General features: G+C 36.5%; 1 protein-coding gene and 1 long non-coding RNA gene across 2 annotated transcripts in view; one reads left to right on the top strand and one right to left on the bottom strand.

Annotated features, from left to right (window-relative positions):
• LOC107743337 (calcium/calmodulin-dependent protein kinase type II subunit beta-like) overlaps positions 1–22,370 on the bottom strand; it is a 73,551-nt gene that overhangs the window by 23,722 nt on the left and 27,459 nt on the right. The window contains exons 8-15 of the mRNA XM_016556510.1: positions 16,967–17,069; positions 16,754–16,837; positions 16,038–16,132; positions 14,177–14,299; positions 13,991–14,074; positions 13,863–13,905; positions 12,055–12,150; positions 5,074–5,108 (exon numbers count right to left, since the gene is read on the bottom strand). Coding sequence (XP_016411996.1) covers positions 5,074–5,108; positions 12,055–12,150; positions 13,863–13,905; positions 13,991–14,074; positions 14,177–14,299; positions 16,038–16,132; positions 16,754–16,837; positions 16,967–17,069 — 663 coding nt within the window. The remainder of the gene's footprint in view (positions 1–5,073; positions 5,109–12,054; positions 12,151–13,862; positions 13,906–13,990; positions 14,075–14,176; positions 14,300–16,037; positions 16,133–16,753; positions 16,838–16,966; positions 17,070–22,370) is intronic.
• On the top strand, positions 1,796–12,853 carry LOC107743338 (uncharacterized). The gene is made up of 3 exons (XR_001640397.1): positions 1,796–2,074; positions 10,936–10,938; positions 12,832–12,853. It is a non-coding gene; the product is annotated as an uncharacterized LOC107743338 (long non-coding RNA).

The raw sequence follows: 22,370 nt of genomic DNA, 5'->3' as shown, positions 1-22,370 counted from the left end.
GTGTGTTATATTAGTCACAATGCTGTTTATCTCTTTTTTGGCAAGAAAATTTTTTTAACAAGAGGCAGCACTGTGTATATTGTTACTGAATTAATCTGTGTTTTTGAACAAATTATTTGAGTTAATGATTCAGTGGCCCATTCATAAAGACAATCACTAGTTTAGATTCTAAAGAATCAGCCGTTTTGAATGAACGATTCAATGGATCACTCATTAAGACGACAATATATAATAAATATATTATTATATATTGGGATATGTAGAGTAATATTTATATGCATTTTATGTTAGTCTGATACACTGTCATGAAGGCCTTACAAGCTGTCAGAATTTAATCTTTTTTGGTTTATATAGACATATCAACAACTGCACCAAATTGCTCATTTTTGCTCAGTTTGGGCCTTTGATTTAAACTGAGGGTTTTTTTCCTCCTGGAATATGAGCTCCATATTCTCCATGAAAGCCATTAAAGCTTGATGTATCAAATTTGATACTCACCAAATTTTGTTTTGTCTAAAGGTTTAATAAACTGTTCCATTCCATCAGGCTTTACAGGGCTAAAGCACATCCATATAATATATCATATTAAATGATGGTATATTAGTTATAGTTGTTAATAATTATATATATTTAATTCTAAATTAGTATGTTACTGTTGGTAGCAGATCTTATGGTATGGCGTATTGTGTGTCTATTAGTGATGCGCGGATGAGCTAAAACGTCACCCGAATCCGCAGCTTCAAATAAATTATCCACCCGCCAACCGCCCGCACCTGTATTTTTGTCTGATTTAGATAACCGCATCCGACCCGCACCCGATCATCACATTAGGGTTCGTACGGTCATTAAAAACCTGGAAAAGTCATTGAACAGCAATTTCCAGCCCTACAAAGTTTTGTAAAAATAAATAAACTCAAAAAGTTTTTGAAAAGTTTCATGAAAATCTATTTCACAATTCTCTGTATAATAGAATTATGTTTAATCAGATCCTGAATTTCGTTGCGGGATTGCGCATACATCGCATTACTCATTCCCGCAGCTTTCGACTTTAAAATGAGGGAAATTACTGCAAAACCTTTATTCAATATAGCGTGTAGGTTAGATGAGTAAATAAATCCACACAAACCATCAGATGAAAACAGCGTAAGTGATTCAGCTGTACCGCGTCTTCTCTCTTTCTTTCGCTTCACATCGACGCATCTAGAGCTGCTGCACGCTGCGATAGAAGACTTTAGCTCGCGTTTCGGGACAGTTGACAGAATTGTCAATAGCCTGATTGGTCATTGTTGCATCGTCACAAAAATGTATTATTTTCACGTCTTTTTAAGCCATTCGGTACTCGCGCTCTCCAGAGGCGCGTGCGCTCACAGTCACATCCAAAGTGCGTACTGCGAGTACCAAATTGAGAAAGTACTGTCGGTTTTGTCTTAAGTTAATGTAAACAGTTGCAAAACAAAACGCATGAGTATCAGTATTGGATCCGTGAAATAAGTCTTGTGACATGCAGCCTAATAAAGCTGTGCCGTCTTTTATTAATGTTAATCAAACAACAAAACTTACTGCTCTTGACTAAATAATGTTTTGTTGAATAACTTTTAATGTTAATTTACAGTTTATTCAATTTCTGTAGCCTATTTAAAACACGTTCATAATTTAGAAAATGTAGTTAATACTTAAAAATAATGATTTATTTTATCCACCCGCGACCCACCCGCAAATAATCAGAATGCATTTTTTTATTACCCGACCCACCCGATCCGCGGATAAAACCGCCATCCGCGCATCACTAGTGTGCAATATTAAACGACACTTTGACGCACTGGACAGCTTCGCATGGAGAAAGTAAATGAGCGAGGAGTGTGCAATATTTATTGTGTACTATTATCCTAACTGTTGTTTTAATGATGTGTGAGTTGACATTTTGTAACTTTGCAAAAAAACAAACAAACACATTATGAGAGTTTTTCAGTGCCGGATGAAGGCTATCAGTTTACAATATAATTCAATATATGGGGGCAAAAATAAAATGCCCTGTAAGAAATTTAGTTTTTAATATTTATGTTGTGATAGTTAAGTAATGTCTAAATATATCAAGAGTGTTGCTTTCCCGAATGTCAGCGCGATCGCAAATGAATTGATTTTATATAACAGCTCAACAAACAAGATGCTAGTATTAAGTGTGTTATATTAGTCACAATGCTGTCTGTTTATCTCTGTTTTGGCAAGAAAAGTTTTGAACAAAGCCGAAGTAAGACCAATTGTGTGTCTCCGAGGCAGCACTGTGTATTTTGTTACTGAATTAATCTGTGTTTTTGAACAAATTATTTGAGTCAATGATTCAGTGGCCCATTCATAAAGACAATCACTAGTTTAGATTCTAAAGAATCAGCCGTTTTGAATGAACGATTCAATGGATCACTCATTAAGACGGAGACTTGCTGCCACCTACTGGCGGCTTTAGTGTCATATTTATTTATCCATGACAGGCTTAAAAACCAACCAAGGTGCTATCTCAAAAACACACTCTGCAAAATATGGTAAATTATCACTATAAAAAAAAAGACATTTTGTGTCAATTGCACACCCCTAAAATAACCAAGCATCATCTTTAAAAAAAAAGTTGTCCTAGATTTTAAAAAAAAATTATATTGTAGTTTGTATGGTTAATATTAATGTAATTGTGAGCAAACTAGGGTTTAACAAAAGGTAATTCGGCCCGCACAAGGGGACATTTTCTCCGATCCGGCCCTCAACCTTAAATGAGTTTGACACCCCTGGGATAGAGCTTGTTACGGTGTTTGGTAACACCTTATATTTCCACGCTCTTATGTCTGCTAGAGAGCCCGGCAAATACACTGCGTAATCCACACTCTATTTTTTACTTTTTGAGCTAATGTGTGATGGGATTTAAATATGGGGAAATGTGTTAAAGGTTTTATCGGTAGCTAAATAACCATATATTTCAATGCTCGCATGACTTCTAGACTGCGGAAAATTCACTGAAATGCTCCTCGCCGGGTTCATACTTTTACATTTTCACACTCATGTGTGGAATCCTGGGAGCCGGATTTAAATATGGTCTTACTGGTAGATTAATAAGGGATTTAGAAGATGATATTCACATTTTACCTTTAAATGAAAAATCGGCGATAGTTCACCCATTTTCTCACCATGTCAGTCTAAATTCGTTTTCTTTCCTTGGAACCACAAAAGGTGATGTCCAAGCTTTTCTTTTGCTTATAATGAACGTGCATGGTGATCATTAGCTGTCAATGCACAAATTAGCTATATGTGACCCTGGAGCACAAAAGCAGTCTTAAGTCGCTGGGGTATATTTGTAGCAATAGCCAAAAATACATAGTATGGGTCAAAATTATAGATTTTTCTTTTATGCCAAAAATCATTAGGATATTAAGTAAAGATCATGTTCCATGAATATATTTTGTAAATTTCCTACTGTAAATATATTAAAACTTAATTTTTGATTAGTAATATGCATTGCTAAGAACTTCATTTGGACAACTTTAAAGGCGATTTTCTCAATATTTTGATTTTTTTTGCACCCTCAGATTTCAGATTTTCAAATAGTTGTATCTTGGCCAAATATTGTCCTATCCTAACAAACCATACATCAATGGAAAGCTTATTTATATAAATCTCAATTTCGAAAAATTTACCCTTATGACTGGTTTTGTGGTCCAGGGTCACATATTACAGGTCTTCTGAAGACATACAATCACTTTGTGTGGAAAAACAGAGACATTTGATTTTGGAAGAATGGCAATACAGTATACAAGCATCTGCTTTCCTTGTATGAAAAAGTGCAGTTTAAACATATTGTGCTAAGCTCACTTCAGCTCATTTAGTGTTTAATGTAACAATAACATCAGAATCGGAATTACATGTATATTGAGTAAATGATGAACTACCCTGATCGTTTGTCATTTTTTTAATCATGTCAGTAAGGTGAAATCAGTTTTGAGGAGAGTTTGACTAGACTTAATTGAAACGGTACTGAAATATAGTTTAAAGGTGGGGTAAGTGATTTTTCAAAAACGCTTTAGAAAACTGATTTGGGCCGAGTAGCAAAACAAACTTGTAGCCAATCAGCATTAAGGGGCGTGTCTACTCATGATGTGGAGGAGAGAGCGTTCAGTGCACAGGACGGACATTAGCCGATCAGAGCAACAGAAAGATCGAGATGGTGGATAAAAAACAAAAGAGGAAAACGCCTGCGGAAAAAAAAGAAGGCTTAAGGCAATAAGGCAAGAAGTAGGACCCGTGTAAATATCGGATCAGCTTTCCAGCGCTGGAGAGAACTCAAGGAGAGGAAGGCCTGCGATCGGACGCCGAGGTTGCTTTGTTTCTTCTCGATAGGTGATTAACACCGTGTCTGCGCCGCAACAGCTAAAGTCTGTCTAGCACACTGGACGCGACAAAGCGACCGTTGAAATCATTTGAAATGTGTGTCAAGACGTCATAAATAGAACACAGCAGCAGTTTTCTGTCGGGGATTTGTCGTGTCGCGCCGCATCCAGTGTAGACCATAGATATGTATATATATCTATGGTGTAGACAGCATCACTGATTATAATGAGTTCCATAGTATTTTGTCGCTCCGCGCCACTCGTCGACTTGATTGCACAGATACAATTCGAACAGAGCTGAGCTGGATGAAGACATCACTGAATCAATGATGAAGTGACTTTAACTGGAAAATTACGTGTTTACTATCGTCTTCTTGCAATATCAACGCACTATTTTCCTGTTTAATACTGTAAAGCAGCTTTGACACAATCTGTATTGTATAAAGCGCTATATAAATAAAGCTGACTTGACTGTCAGTGATCACGTTTTTTCGTGTCCTAAAACACACACACTCATAACCACACATCAAACACAATATGAACGAACTACATTTATGTATAAAAACAACACAATCATGCAATAAAGAAGAGACACTGACAGATTAGCCAGGGCAGAGAGAGAGAGTAGTGAAAAGAGAGAAGGTACTAAGAAGCCGTATGGTCATGTCTGGGTCACAGAGGTCAGAAGTTCAACAGATCTTCTTACCTTAACGTCTGCTTTTTTGTTCAACAAGCTCTTGGCTGCTACAATGGGAGGAAATAAGAGAGAGACGTTAAATCAGCAACACCGTAATACAAAACGTCAACTAACCCACCGGACGGGCAGTTGAGTTTAACCAAGGCTATATTTCCTAAAATGAAACATAACACTGCAGATATTAATCATACCTATAATCTATCTGGTAAACCATAACTAGGCCCAAACAGGATTCTGCACTCAGTTTGGGGAAGAATTGTATGGAATGGATTTCAATGTAGTAAATATGTTAAAGATGGTTGAGAGCTCTAGGCTCCTACCGGTAAATAATCTAATGATCAAGTAAGCTCAAAAGAGGCAGGAGATTCAATTCAAATTATGCAATAATATCCAGAACGTGCTGCAAGGACAGATTCTGTGTTGGCCTACTTATACACATGATACAGCATTGATGAGTCATTAACAATACATTATATAATTCTTATTAGCTCAGCAGTCAATGTAGATATGAATATACACTACTATTCAAAACGTTGGGAGTTAGTAAAACATTTTTTAAACGCTGTTCTTTTGAACTTTCTATTTATTAAAGAATCCTGAAAAAATTATCACTTATATGTATAACTTCCACAAAAATATTAAGCAGCACAACTGTTTTCAGCAGTGAAAACAGCAAAAAGAAATGTTACTTGAGCACCAAATTAGCATATTAGAATAATTTCTGAAACATCATCTGACACTAAAGACTGAAGTAATGGCTGCTGAAAATGTAGCTCTCACCCAAGAAATAAATTACATTTTAAACAATATTACATGATTATTTAACATTTCATAATATTACTGTTTTTACTGTATTGTCAATAAATGCATCAAATAAATACAGCATTGGTGAGCCTAAGAGCCTTCTTTAAAAACCATGAAAAAAATGTAACCAACCCCACTTTTGAAAGGTAGTGCGTATGAAATTAAATATATATTTCAATGTTTCGTGATATCTAGCTATTTGATTGTCCAAGAGCTAATGACCTATTAAGTATTATATAAAAGTAACAATGATTTTTAAACATTAAGATTTATTATAAAGTGTTACTCATGGCCTCTAAGATTGAACAATTCAAAAATCTATAAATAAATAAACAAATAAAATACAATAAATAGTTTTTGTCTTATAGGAAAAATTGTGGTAGAAAAATCCACTAAGCTATACATATTTATCTGCTTCCTTATCACAGAAACAATGTTGCCACAGATATCTCATTACTCTGTGTACATTTTTTTTTTTACTACTTCATAAATGCTTGTTTTCAGGTTTAGCCAAACAGTTTCCAGACAGTGTAGCTGACCGAGGAACTTTTCAATCCAAGAAATATTAGGATTGATAATTATATAATAATAAATTATATAATAATTTATTTATTATATAATAAATAAATAATATTTATTAATTAACATTAAATGTTAATAATAAATAAACAGCATCATGGTGAACAACACTTTTTAAATCAATATAAAACAATCATTCATGAGTAAAAAGAAGCGTCTGACACAATCACTGTCTGTCATTGTAGGTTCTTGTACTATTTTATATTCAGAATGCATCTCTCACTCTCTCAAGCACCTCTGAAGCAGTTCATTCAAACACTTCTTTTTTTAGCATTAAATCACAGTAACACCATCACATTCACATCAAACTCATTCGGCAAGTCTGTTTGCTCAAAGACTTTTACAGCCAGAGTTGGTTAGTCTATTAATAAAGCACAGAAGAGATTTTCAGCTTTATCCCTCAGGTTATACATGGGGATAGGCATTCATACTGCAAATATGACACTGTAAGTAATCCCAAAACAAAACTTTTTTTTTTCTTTTGAGGGGAGAGGGGGTATATTTGTGTACAACTGTCACTGGATTTTTAATCACAGTGAAATGTCTTCAAATCCAAATTCAATCAAACTGAGTTACGAAACAAATGTGTTTTTATTACTTAAAATTCCGAGTACTCGGGTACTTGTGTCCATCCCACTTGTACACCTTGAAGGATATCTTAACCAGTTTCTACTAGGGATGTTAAAGGGTTAGTTCAGCCAAAAATAAAAATTAGGCTGTGTTTTACTCACCCCCGATGCATCCTAGGTGTATATGACTTTCTTCTTTTAGACGAATCCAGTCGGAGTTATATTAAAAATTGTCTTTGATCTTTCAAGCTCTATCGTTGTACTCAGCGGGTGTTGCATTCCTTCAGTCCAAAAGACGTGAAATAAAAAGCCCCCTTCCACAAAAATAAAGGCAAACCTTTTACAATTCTGATTATCTTTATGACTAAAAGAAGTAGTTGTTTCCATTGTTAGATGGAAAAAACTCAAGTGATTGCGCCAGCGCCGCATGTGCACACACAGTTAAGCATTATTTGCTATATTTTGTGTGGAATGAGAGACCCAACGTTGGTTTCAGTTTCATTTTTGCCTAAACGAATTTGTTTTGGCTTGTCGTTTATATTGCTATAGCTTCTTATATTTTTAATTCTTGTTCTTTTCTAAATACTGTTAATTGAAAGGCGTTGTTGTGGAGTGAGGGGAACTAAAATAGCCCAGCTATGTTTACAGTATTTATTATAATGTTTGTAAACATTTCGCATCGGCATTAGGACTATTTCTGAATGAAATAATAAAATGCGACTTATACGGAACTTATGTTGTTTTTCTCTAAAAAACTATTTTTTTTATACGCGTAGCGTATTTTAACCACGCAGCAAATCTTTTTTAATATTTTGATAAGTCACTGAAAAAATAAAATAAAATGACTTTTTAAACCGTTTAACTGATTGTATTAATCGGTCAAAATTCTATACGGTCGGTTAACGGTTAACCGGTTATGAACATCCCTAGTTTCTACTTATCTAGGTACTGTTCGTTTAATACAATCAGTTCAGCAAAAACCCTGTCATTTAGAACATTTTGTAAAATGATCCCACAGATACAGCTCCGTCACCAGCAAGATGGCATGAGCCGGCATTATGCATTAAAAAAAAAAACACATAGCAAGAGGTTGCACAAAGAAATTAAGTCTAATACATGTGCTGTACTTCTGGTCATAAACTGAAAAACAGGGTCACTCAAGGTTGGTATTTGATACGGATCCTCCTAGAACTGGTGGCCCAAAGAGATCAGTGAGAAGAAATGAGCATGCGTCTCTGTAGAAAGAGGAGTTGTGAAGTAACATCTAATACTCTAGAGTGAGTGGAGCTCCTTACCTTGCCATTAACACAGAGAGCAAGAGCAAGAGAGAATGAAGAGAAAAAGAGAGAGCAATGGAGAAGAGGTCAAAATACCAGAGTGCTGTCTCTATGAACGCTGATGTTAAACGACTATCGATGGAGCTGTATATGGGGCTCAAGAACAAAACAAAAAAGTATGTCAACTTGTTTTCAGTACAGTCATCATTTTTCTCAGAGTTGATCTACTTTGCAGAGAGTCAGCACAAACAAGGTTTAGCAAAAAATAGCAGGCAAATACGTTTGTGCCAGGCTGTTTTGTATAAGCAGTTACACTACTCTAAAACCTAGTCCTCAATTGTTCTCTAATGCTTTAAAAACACATTACATATGAAAATATTATTATTTACATTAAATAAGTTAACTTAACAATTGCAATATATTTATACAAAATACAAATATATTTATATATTGACATTATCTTGACAATTTTAATGCATCTTGTGCAATGTGGAGTAGTTGCACAAGCAAAACTGAGCATTATTGTCTAATGATAACGCAGCTTTTCACTACATGACAAAAAGCATGTGAACTCCTTACCTATTTTTACACCTTTTGAACCTTGATTTCAAAACTATGGGAGTTGCATCCCCTTTTGCTGTTATAACAGCTTCCACTGTAACAGCCAAACTTAGGGGTGTACACATACTTGTTTATAACCTAAATCATATTAGTTTCACAATTTGAGTTGAATTACTGAAATAAATGAACTTTTCCACGACATTCTAATTTATTGAGATGCACCTGTATTCTCTTATACGCACTATATAAAAGTCAAACGTGAGGATTTGGAATGATCCAGATGTCAGTCCCATATGTAGTGTAACTGCCTATAGTGCAGTAGTCTGGTTGCTCAGGCTGGGGGTAGCAGAAGGACAACAGAGAGAGGCAGCACTACATAAATATTTGATTGCAGGCATGTGGAGGGAGCATCAAATATGAAGCACAGCCTTCACATTGAGCCACAGCACACGCTCAATGTACCAGCTCAACCCTTCTAGCATGATGCACTCTATGTTAAAAAAAAAAAAAAACGGAAAAGGAAAAGCTGAAAAACATTTAAACCTGAATCATTTTTTGCCCTCTAAAAAAGGTAACCAGCAAAACAATGCCACTAGCTTCTCCTCCAGAGCAGCTGTTAAGATAAATCAAGAAATACTAAATAATCACGTTTTACCTTTAAGCTTAAATGCCAGTGCCAGGTCAAAATGATGCTTTCACTGACAGAAAAACATAATTCTAAGCCATTTTAGAACAAATAAATAAATATTAAGATATTAAATATAATTAAAAAGCTGAAAATTATTTACAATACAGTCAGTCAATCTACAATTTGGACCACACATTTCAGAATAAAGGCCTGTTCACACCAAAGATGATAACTATAAAGATTACTATGTTAGTGTCCACAGCAATGGACAATGATTATTATTAATATTAAACAGAATTTTAAACCTTTAAAACTATGAAACAACACAAACTGTAATGTTCAACAAATCAAAACTAATCTTGTACTTCGTCTTCTGCTTTTCTTTTACTATCTGGTCAAAATAAAACACTCTGAATAAAATAAAAATAATTTGAGCAGCTTGCTCTGGCATTGATTTGTTTCGTGACAGATTAGCAAAGATTGGTTTTCTTTGTATCAGCTCTGGAGGAGATGCAAGAAACAGAGTCATTAAAGTAGAAAGATTCCAAATACAATGTTCTTGATCAAACTGAAACTACAATGTTTTATTACAGGCATGTAGGCCCAAGATTAACTTTGATAAATTGCTTACTTGAGTGTAGTGCTCTAGGTTAAACCCTGCAAAATAAAATAAATGTACTGCAACAGTAGATTCACTACAGTCTAATATGGAACAAAAAGAGATACTGTGCATTTCCCTTCATACTGTAGATCCAGTATCTTTAAGTACTGTTAATTGAAATTCTACAGAATTCTACATCCTGTCCATGTCCATTAAATAAGAAAAAAAGACTACATAAAAAGAAGTACAGTTGTCAAGAAGCTTTGACCATGCACAAGTGCACCAGATCCGTTCAGCCCATCTCACCCCCAAGTTAGTGAACATGCATTAGTCCAACCTCCCATGCAGCATTGAGCACAACAGCAGGCAGACTGTTCCACCCCCTGAAAGAGGGGTGAACTTCAACTTCACAGACCATATTAAAGACAGAGTAAAGGAAGGAAGAATACAGAGGATGAAAGTGAAGATGGCTTATGGGTGTCAGATAAAAATGGCAAAGAAAAGTGATGAGGAGGAGGAGGAGGATAAGAATAAACCAGAAAAAAAAGGAAGAGGCAGTGATTTATGGCACATACTGTATGAAAGGAAAAAAATGATGGAGAAAACAGGACTCAAAAAAAGAGAGTGGGAAGGGACAATACATTCATCATGTAGGGATCTTGGTGTAGATCCTCTGTAAAATAAATAAAAGATGAATGAAGTGGTGATGACAGTGATGACGACAGACAGCTGAGGGAACCAATAAGCAAATACATATGATATTAGACATGAACTGCAAGAGAAATGAGATGAAAAATGACACAAAAGTGTGGAGGACAAGAAAGAAACGGAAGAAACAGCAGGTAGAGGTAGAGGGTGAGTCATCATGCATGCTTTAGCCCCATGCAGAGACAATCATGGACTAGTGAGAGACAGAGAGGATGATGGGAGAGGTTGAAATACAAAAATGTTTCTTTCATAGAAGAGATGAAAGAAACTGGAAAAAAAGGTGAAAAAGTTTTATTAGACAAACAAGAAAAAAAGGAAACCAAACAGGAAATAAGAAAGGAAATTAACAGGAAAATGGGAAAAGAAAAGGGGTAAGGAAAAGGAAAGGAAAATGGAAAGAAAGGGGAAAAGCAAAGGAATATGAAAGAAAAAATGAATAGGGAAGTAAAAGGGAAATTGCAAAGGAAAGGGAAAAGGGAAAGGAAAAGGGAAGAGGAAAGGAAAAGGACAAAGGACATAGTAGGGGAGAGACAGGGAAAATGGAAAGAACTGGGAAAAGCAAAGGAAAATGAAAGAAAAAATGAATAGGGAAGTAAAAGGGAAATTGCAAAGGGAAAGGAAAAGGGAAGAGGAAAGGAAAAGGACAAAGGACATAGTAGGGGAGAGACAGGGAAAATGGAAAGAAAGGGGAAAAGCAAAGGAAAAGTAAAGAAAAAATGAATAGGGAAGTAAAAGGGAAATTGTAAAGGAAAAGGAAAAGGGAAAAGGGAAGAGGAAAGGAAAAGGACAAAGGACATAGAAGGGGAGAGACAGGGAAAATGGAAAGAAAGGGGAAAAGCAAAGAAATAAGAAAGAAAAAGGAAATGAATAGGGAAGTAAAAGGTTAATAGGAAATGAAAGGAAAGGAAAGAGGAAAAGGAATGGAAAGGAAAATGTATTAATTAAATGAAAAAGAAAAGAACAAAAAGAAAATGGAATAGGGAAATGAAAAGAAAGGAAGAGGAAAAGGGCAAAGGAAATAGGAAATAGGAAATGGAAAAAGGAAACAGAAAAGGGCAAATGAAAAAGGAAATGGGAGGAAATTATATGGGAAGTGAAAAGGGAAAAAGAGAGAGAAAGTAAAAGAAAGAACTAGAATTTCAAAGGAAAACAAAGTAAATAGAAAATAGAAATGGAAACGAAAGAAGGAATGGGAGGAATATGCAGAGAGGAGCATACAGACAGAAAGGGGCAGAGGAATTGGGCCCTGTAGGGCGGCGCTACCTTGTTCCACCAGCCCTGCTGTGGTGCCTGCAGCCGCGGCTACTGCAGCCGCAGCCACAGTGACCGAGGCGGGAGCCGTGGTCTGCCTGCTACCCACTAACACACACACACACACACACACACACACAAAATCACAAACAAAATGAGAGAGAGGGAAGAGGAAAGGGGGCAGAGTGAAAGAGAACCATTCATTAGTCTATGGGAGAAGAAACTGTCAGTTATAAGAACATGTCAAACCAATTTTCTTTTTTATTTCTTTGAGACAGGTGGCTTGTAACAAAACAATCCCCACTCAAACAAGAGCCATATTTTCATTACAACAAAGACAAGACTCTGACCCAGAGGGATTCATCCCTCCTAACATTCAAAACCACACGTTTATCAACGTTCTCTGCTGGACCATCATCTAGAGGTTACAAGCAGAGCCCTGACATCACAGATGAGATCAAAAGACAGAAAGTGCTACTATAACCGTTTGAATTCCCAATAAGGATGCAGTTAAATAAAGGAGAATTGACAGAGAGAGAGTGAAATTACATGTGCAGTGAGAATGCATGTTATTTTGCATTATGCATGATATCTGTGAGGTCCGAGCATGAAAACTGCAACTGTGTATATAGAGAGTGGTCCCAGAAAGTATGTGGACACTTAAACCACACTTAAAAATGTATGAGCATCATATTAGATATTGACACAAGTGGCATTTAGAAGTAGTAATTTGTTAAAAATTATTTAAAGATATTTAAACCATTCAAAAGTAAAATATAAAATGTTAAGAATAGTTCACCCAAAAATGAAATTTCCATCTTTTTTGTGATTTTTGCATTTAAAATGACAGATTTTTTTGGCAGTAATTTCTTGCAATGTTTTTTTTTATTTTTATATATATAGGATTTTCTCGGCAAAGGAGAAGTGCTCACTAACACAGATTTAGACGGATTTGTGAACAATATTTGAGAGAAATAGGCCTTTTGTGTACATAGAAAAAGTCTTAGATCTTTGAGTTCAGCTCATGAAAAATGGGGGCAAAAACAAAAGTGTTGCGTTTATAATTTTGTTCAGTGTATGACAAAAAAATATTCTTATCCACTTCTATCACAAAACCTTTAGGAAAATTATTGTTGTTATTTTTTAAATAAGAACAAAGAACCAAATTACAAACAATAAGACAAAGATACAAATGAGACTACTTAACATTTTTACAGGTGCAAAATACTACAGAAATTGAATAATCAAATTTAAAAAATTTTTTACTTTACTTTTTCATTCATGCATATTTGTTTATTACACTACTGCATCAATAATTTCACATAGTATTGTGCTTTTTGTGATTATTTTGCTTTATTTAGCTTATTTTCATTGGCTTATTAGGCGGCATCACAAAAATGCTACATTTTATTGATTCCGCAATAGTAGAAACGTGGAAAACTGAAGGGACCCTCTAGCATTTATTTTTGGGTGCCATTTGGTTTGATATCTAATGCAATAACAATATACAACTTCAAGTACAACTTAAGTCTCTAAATACTTGTCAGGGCCACAAAATCTGTGTATAATTATATAAACCCTGTATAGCATGGACAATCTTGCCCATGAGTTACTTTTATTTGAACACAAAACAAGTACATCTTTGACACACGACATCACATCAAGATGGAGTGGGGATGTAAAAGACACACAGACGGTTCCCTGGAGAGTCGTAAGAACATACACAGACCAATCAGAAATCACACACACCTGTCAACTCAGCTGTCAATCAAAACCATTCTAAAGTTAATTTCCATCTGCATCATACCCGAGTAACTTACCAGAGAAGTTCCGTGACACAAGCATGGTGGTGAGGATGGCCCCCTGTGAGGAGAGAGAGGAAACATAACCTCTGCGTGTGTAAAATTAGAATTGAGTGAGCATGTGTGTGTGTGACCATGAAATGCACCTTGAGTTTCCTCCTGGCGTTGAACTTCTTCAGGCATTCCACAGTCTCTTGTCTGTGCATCATGGAAGCCACAGTAGAGCGTTGCTATAGAAACAAATAGGGAAAAGATTTTTACTGTACATCTAGACCCATGTTTTGCTGTTTTCGTGTTTATATGTCTGCATGTGCGGGTCGATGAATACGTACGCAGACCCATGGGTGTTTGAGAGCTTCCTGTGCAGTGATTCTCTTGGCAGGGTTTATGGTTAGCATTTGATTGATGAGATTTTTGGCTTCAGGAGTAACTGTGTCCCATTCTGGAGATGGAAACTATTAAATAAATAATAAAAAAGATTATGATTCTACAACTATAACTTTACTCTGTCAACAAGCGCTGCAATGCATCAAATAAAACACCTGTTGGAATTTGCAGTTTGTGTAACTTTTGATTCAAAGTCATGCCTCTCCTAGAAAAATAAAATCACCTGTCAAAGTGAAGAATTCCTTAATTTCCTGAACTGGTACTATGCAGCTATACGAGTCAATTCTGGCTCAGCCAAAATGGCGCATATCGGGCAAAAGTGAGTATTAATTCACATTTTTGAACCATTTCAAACACATTTTTGAACAATGTAAAATGATACTGAAATTACTTCATATATAAAATATGATCAAAAATCACACACTCATGCAGGGCCGATACGATACCGATATTAGGGAGTAAAAAATATTCTTTGTGTATATACAAAGTACAGTACCAATCAAAAGTTTGGACACTTTCCCATTCGTGTGTCCAAACTTTTGACTGGTACTATATATAGAATACAGTATATACATAAACAGAATATATATACATAAACACATTTTTTGCAATGATCACTCAAATGTAGGGGTGTGCGATATTGACAAAAAATTATATCTCGATATTTTATGGGATTTTATCGATAACGATAATTAGACGATATTTTGCTGAGTGTGTTATTGTGCTGGTACCTTAAGGACTGCCGAAGACAGCTGACTCCTAATGTTTTTAATATTCTTCATATTCTGTGTGGTGGTCAGTTCATACTGATAGAAATGAATCTTTTCCAATAAGTTTAAACTGATTTTTGCATTTTATGGGCATTTTAACCTTTATAAAGCCATTTTTTCTAAAAGTGTCCATTATCTTTTGAGTCAAATTCTTACATTTAATCAGGGAATTAGAATAATAAGACATTTGGGCTGTTACCAAGCAAATTAAATCAACACAGAAGCTGCATCTGAAGTGGCATTTAGATGTATTTACACACATGTATTTTGTTTAATGCAAGACATGAATGCATTTAACCTGCAATTACAAATGCAACGGTCGAATAAGACAACGCTTGAATGCTGCTGCCTGAACAAGAGACCTCCTTACTGAAGTGAAAGTGTTGGCTGGTGTCACTATCTCGCGAACGCGGCGGCGGATCTCCACCAAATTCGGGGGATCCCTTCAGCTTGAGGAGCCCTCTCGAACGCCACCCTCCATGCATCGGTAGCCACCCGAGATCGCCAGATCGGTCGGTGTCCGACCGCGAATTTAACTGCCCGTAACTCCCGGACCCCGGGGGCTATCAATGCAGGGGTGGTCTCATTCGAAAGGGGGCATCGAGACATACACTCGATTCGGCGTTCGAGAGGGTTTCTCGAGCTGAAGGGATCTCCCGAATTTGGTGCGGATCCGCCGTGCTGTTACCGTTCAAAGTTTCAATGGTATTCCATACACCTAAACTTTAAAGCGTTTCATCCAGGTCGCCAGTAGCAAACAATGGAGCGTGCTCTGCAGGACAAACTACGTAATTACACCATTTACAAGCATTTTATCTGCATTTTATGTTCTGTAAAAAAAAATTTCATATCAGTGGCATATCGGCGGCATATTCGCCGATACGATATATGTGCGACAGGCTCATATCGGCCGATACAATCGGCAAAACGATATATCAGTCGGGCTCTAGTTTTTGTAATGAGAAACCTTTAAACTTAAAACCTTTATTTGAAATACAGTATTTTAGCAAAAAAACTGAAAAGATGTTAAACTCACATCATAAGCTCCTGCTTTGATCTGTTGGTAAAGTTTATGCTGATCCTCATCCCAGAAAGGTGGATATCCAACCAGCAGAATGTACAGAATCACACCTTAATAAAGAGAATGAAAAAAATCTGAATAATCATTCTGTTGTTATTAACATTTTTGAGGCTGTTGCATACAGTATAGCCACCCTATGCCATCATTTATTTACAATACGTTTATTTCATACTAAGCATACCATACTTCAAATCCATTAACATTTAATGACATATCACTTGAGACTATTAATAAGTATTGTATGATCTCTGAATAATATCAGTCTTTAAATGCAAGGTATGTAAATTGTACCTGAAGTATATTTGCAATAGTTGCACTTTAGCACAATCAAATATACTTAAGTATATCTTTAGATGGATTTCAGCACTATTTCTGCATAATTAAAGCGCATTAAGCACAAAACTAATTGTTCCAATTTAGCAGACTTTAAGTATACCAGTTTAGTATACCAAATGTACAATTGCAGGATATTTTATTAAGCACATACATATGTAAAACCCTCTAAAACCAGACAACCAGACCAGTTTGACCAAGGTAGGAGTCCAGCTTTAGGAGACCTTTTTTTCAGCACAGTGGAGAAGGCAGCAAGACAGCTTAGTTTTGATGGACAGCACAGAAAACTATTTCTTCGGAATGAGCATTTGCTTGTCACTGTATTTGAGTTTATTTACCGCAAGCCCAGATGTCCACGGGTTTGCCATATGCTTCCTTCCTCAGCACCTCGGGGGACAGGTAACCTGGTGTCCCTGCAAATCCTGTAAAATGCACAGTAAAATGTGACAATAAAAGCATCAGCAGTAAGTACAATCAAGTTCTAAAGTGTTTGTGACAAGTCACATGGGCATCTCTCTATATCAGCCTACAGGTTTGCAATGTTTACATACCAAACCATGCCTGCTGGTCTCCCTGCACCTCAATGGCCAGTCCAAAGTCGGCCAGTTTCACAGCGGCGTTCTTGCACTTACTGGCCAAGAGCAGATTCTCTGGCTGAGGGGAGAATGAAGACATTTCTCCTGCCTTAACACACAACTTTACTGCCTCAAACACACACACACTTACACTGTGCATGCTGACACACACTTCACAACAAAAATAGATAGTCAGATAGCTATCACATGGTCTTAACATAAAACCAGTGCACATTTAACACAGTGTATAATCAACCTCCCAAATCTGATTCTGTGATATTAGTTGAAGAACTTTCTGACTGCAGATAGTTTCTAAATGAAGAATGCAGGGGAAAAAAATTATGTTTGTCTTCACTGGTAATAAGAGTGTGTGCGTGTTTTCCTCCCAACTGACCCAGATTATCTAGCTCTAGCCTCATTATTCTCTGTCACTGAGGGATGCTAATAATGTGATATCCCCTCTAGTGCCTCCCGATGCTTCCGCTAGCACACAAATGACACGATCTTATAAATCATAGTGCTAGCAACACTGATCTATAAGAGCAGGCTAACAAACCAAATACACACAGTCACACACACCTTAAGCACTGCACCAGATAGTGAAATCTCAAGCAGCTTTTCCTGCATTGCAGGGTCTGCTGGATCTAACATTCACTTCCCTCACTTTCTTATTCATGTTGGAGAATACAGCTAAAATGATTCAAACTGTGACAAAAATATATACACTACCGTTTAAGAGTTGGGGTCAGTAAGATTATTAAAAAATCATCATAATAAAAATACTTTAATGCTGCTAGGATGGATTAAATTGATCAAAAGTGACAGTAGAGACATTATTTATCGTTATACATTATAATGTTACAAAATATTTCTATTTCAAATAAACACTTTCGTTTAAACTTTATATTCTTTAAGAAATTTAAAAAAAAATGTATCCTGGTTTCCACAAAAATATTAACCAGCACAAATGTTTTCAACTATAATAATAGTAAGAAAAGTTTTTTGACCATCAGATCAGAATATCAGAAAGATTTCTGAAGAATCATGTCACACTAAAGACTGATGCAACACAGGAATAAATTACACTTTAAAATATATTAAAATAGAAAATTGTTATTTTAATAATATTTCACAATATTACTATATCCTGTATTTTTTAACAAATAACTGTTGAACAGAAGAGACTTTCTAAAACATTACAAAATCAGCCTTTGAAGTGTTTATATTAGAGCTGCACGATTCTGGATAAACTGAGAATCATGATTTGTTTTATTTTAAATAGAGATCACGATTCTCCCACGATTCTGAACTAAGCAAAATAACATGTAATTTACTAGAGGCTGTGACAAAATATTAATTGCCCCATTCTATTGAAAACTGTTTAATTAATTTGAATGAATTATTAAAAATTTTTTTTTATGAATAATTCAATGACTCACATAAATAGGCTACTTTACTTGCTCCATTACTGAATGAATCAGCAGTGTTGAACAAATCTCTTGAATGAATGATTTAATGACTAAAGCCCGGGATACACTGCACGATTTTTGGCTGTCCCAGACGAAAGATTGCCATCGTGAAGCAATCGTGGCGATTTCTGTGATCGTGGCTCTTAATCGGTGGTCCTATGTCGTACAGTGAGAGAGGTTCAAAGACGGGCGTTTTCCCGGTCTTGCGACCAAAGATAACCTACGATAGTTTTCTGAGAGTGTCAGAAATTCAGCATGATCAACGCACAGTGTGTTTGCTGCAACGACCTGCGTCTACTCAGCAGCCAATGAAATTGCAACATGAAATGACGTATTGATCCACGCGACCAGCGGCGCTACAATTTCAATGCCATGGAGGCAAAAAAAAGTAGAAGGTATACTGGTATGTGGGATACCCATAAAGAACAAATTCTTGTTGAGTTGTGGCAGCAGAGGGCATGTTTGTACGATGTGTCCTCTAGCTGCTATCATGACCGCACCAAAAAGGACATAGCATGGAAGGAGATAGCGGAGGAACTGCAGCTGCCAAGCTCCCTGTGCAAAACTGGCATCCCAAGTTGTCCTCTTTTCCCGAGCCATGAGCGGGTCCATATTGCCCTCTTCCGCCGGCGCCTCTTCTTTGTTTCAGCGCACATGAAAAGCACAACTGCCAAAGCGCGATCCATCTTGATGTACCGGTATTTGTTTACCACTAGTGCATGCTGATTGCGCTAACGTGTGTCGCAGCCGTCGCAGCCTACGATTCAATAGGTGTCATCATCGTACAGTCTACATGCTTGTCGTACCCAAGTTTAAACGATCCATGTCGCACAGTGCGATAAAGTAACGATCTTATAGGATTGCTAAAATCGTGCAGTGTATCCCGGGCTTAATGCATTTTTTAACAGTCACTAGTCGTCACCTAGTGGTGAAACAATGTAATCAACATTGTAATCAACAAACGTTATTTGTCTAGACACAGAGGAATTGTCATTTAGAAATAAGATCGCATGGGTGTTTGAATCAAGATTGCGATCTTTTAACAATGAATCGTGCAGCTAGTTTATATGTATATTCGTTCATATATAATAAGGTCACTGCTTTCATTAGAAATTAAGAGCAAATTGACAGTAGGGTTCTCTGATGATCAATAATATTTAACAGAACATCAACCAATATTTTTTTTAGCATATATGTAGAATTATCTAACATTTATAATTATAACCTAAGTCCTATGAAAATCATCTACATATTAATACATGTGGGTAACTATGGTTGCAGATGCAGAGTCAACTTGCTCTCAAGCGCTCACAGAGCAGCTTTGACCATTCCAATTTGGTGGACGTCTTACATACAGTGGCTAACGAGGCATTTACAGTCGCTAACGAGGCATTTACAGTACATATACATATCTATGGAGCAAATTTGGCTCCTAAATGTTTCATTTTGAGCCAGGGGGTATTTACTACTTTTCTACATTGTTATCCCTGTTCCATAATGCTCATTATCACAATCACCTCACCACCATCCCTTCATTAAAATTTCCTAGATTGGTCTCCATCCTCAGCAGCACGCACATAGCACAGCTAATGCAGAGTGCTTCCAAAAAAAAGGTTAAACATGCGCACTGCTGAGGGCTGGAACACCAGCAGCTAATCCCAGCCTTAAACCTCAGTAGTGGGAGGAATTTTGATGAACAGCAACCTCTGAGAACAAATCTAGCAAAGAAGATCTACCAAAATCTCTCTCCAACGCTCTTTCATAAGCGTATAACCTCTGCAGTGAAATCCATGACTTGACTTTCTAGCAAAAATCTCATCAGCATGGGCACAGCTATGAATCAAAGTACATATATATGCATACACTGACAAACACAGCTGGATGCACTGCTTCAATTGGCTCGAGTTGGTTTAGTTTACTTGCTTAGCTCAGTAAAATCCAAAAAAGCATGGGTGTTGATAGACGTGTCGTGTGCTATTGGGTCTGTGTGTGTGTGCAAGATCGCTGCTCTTTTCTGCAGTGGCATTCCTGTCATGCCCACTCAGATTCCCGCTGTGGAAGAGCGCGTGCCCCAGGTTTCCATTCAGAAGGGCACTCCAGTGTGGGCAGACACTGATAGCGTGAAACCAAAGTGCTGGTACTGTCAGAGTAGAGTACCGAGCTGACCGCAACAATGCTGTTTTTAGCATTTACCTGGTTTCTTTTTCTGGATACTGCTACAGTGAAACTGAAGCTTGAATCTAAATGGATTAAATCTAGCAATGCACCAAAATTTCACAAACTGTACATATTTGAAAAATCAAAAAAGAATGAATTTGCAGTTTTAAATGAAAACGTTTTGGAAGGCCAAAATCATTGACTCAAAAGAGTAACGATTGTAAAGAGTGACACATATTACCATATTTTATCCACAAAACTTAGATAAGCCACAACAGGTAAGCATGTCAGCATTATGGACACACTAAACCATGATGAAATATTATGCTAAAATAGCAATATTCAAAAGTAGTTCAGCTGAAACATTGAGAGACGGCTTGTTGCTTAAGAACTTTACTACGAGAACTTGGCACTTGATTTTTGGTTTTGATTTTCTAACATTAATTCTAACCTAAATTCTTTGAAAATCATCTGCTGAAGTCTATTGCAGATCTAGACATTAATACATGTAAATAACTATGGTTGCAGCTGAACTAGGGAGGTATGTCAAGCATTCATGATCCAATATTCGGATAAAACAGCAAAAAAAAAATATAGTAATACATTTTTGGTTTCAGACGAAATAATTTTGAAATTCTGAGAGGTGACTTGTTCCAAAGAACTACTACGACTGGATTAATTTATCATCTGAGCTTGAACAGCATACAGAGTTCAATTATCCAATTACACAAATGTAATTATTACCAAAACCTTTCTGTTTTCAGCTAAATGACAACTTAAATTTTGGTTTCATATTTCTATGCTAATTAAATCAGATTGAAGCACCTGATTTATTGATATACATCTGGATGTAATTTCGCACGTGCTCTTTACAGACTCGACATGTCAATAAAAGCACACAATACAAAGTGCACCGTTTTCAAAAGGATCTGTGCATTTTGAAGTAAACCTGCAGATAAATGTGCATTTATAAAGTGACATTACATATATACAAGTCACAATCAAACCACTTACACATGCATACGAGACAAACAAACAAGACAAACGAGCAAACCACATTAAGAACAATTTACAAGATTGCTATCAACAGATAAACATGCAGCATGCATTCCGAAGCGGCTTCTCTTCGCCGACAAACCGCAAAGCGCTAACTATGTGTTCGTACAGAAGGCATGGGATATTTTTGGCAGTTATGATAAGCATCCTAGGCTCATTTCTGGCCGGTTCACACTGTAATCTGACTGCAAAGCATGCCAGGTACTGTAGCGTGAGTGACAGACTGACAGTAGTTGAATTACATCTAGGAACAACATTTCCCAGAAGCACACTGCATTTTAGAAAAGGTCAAAGGTCAGAAGGGAGCAGTCAAATGCCATTGTAGTGCACTCAAACCTGGACATGACAACTGGTCTGGGACTGGGACCCTGATGTCTACACTGACTCTCTGGTCAATAAAAGCAATCTAGATAAGAGTTATATTCATAGTTAATTAAATTTGGTCTATTTTTATTTATATTATTTTTACAGACATTTTTGTGTGAGCACTTTTGAAGTTCAAAAGAGACATTTATCTTGATTGATAAACTAAAATCAATGTCGCTCTTCAAGTCAGTCCAATTAGCGCAGTCTTACCTGAACATTCACGAAAGTGAATTTATCACCAGCAGCGGCCAAACACAGCAACACACAAGCACATACGCCATGCACTATCACTGTGTGAAATCGGACTGACCTCCCATGTATTTCTCAATCTC

Source organism: Sinocyclocheilus rhinocerous, unplaced genomic scaffold (genome assembly GCF_001515625.1).
Source record: "Sinocyclocheilus rhinocerous isolate Xijiao unplaced genomic scaffold, SAMN03320098_v1.1 scaffold2844, whole genome shotgun sequence".
In the NCBI taxonomy this organism is placed as follows: domain Eukaryota; kingdom Metazoa; phylum Chordata; class Actinopteri; order Cypriniformes; family Cyprinidae; genus Sinocyclocheilus; species Sinocyclocheilus rhinocerous.
Note: the sequence above shows the minus strand (reverse complement) of the source record. Positions and strands in the feature narration are given on the sequence as shown.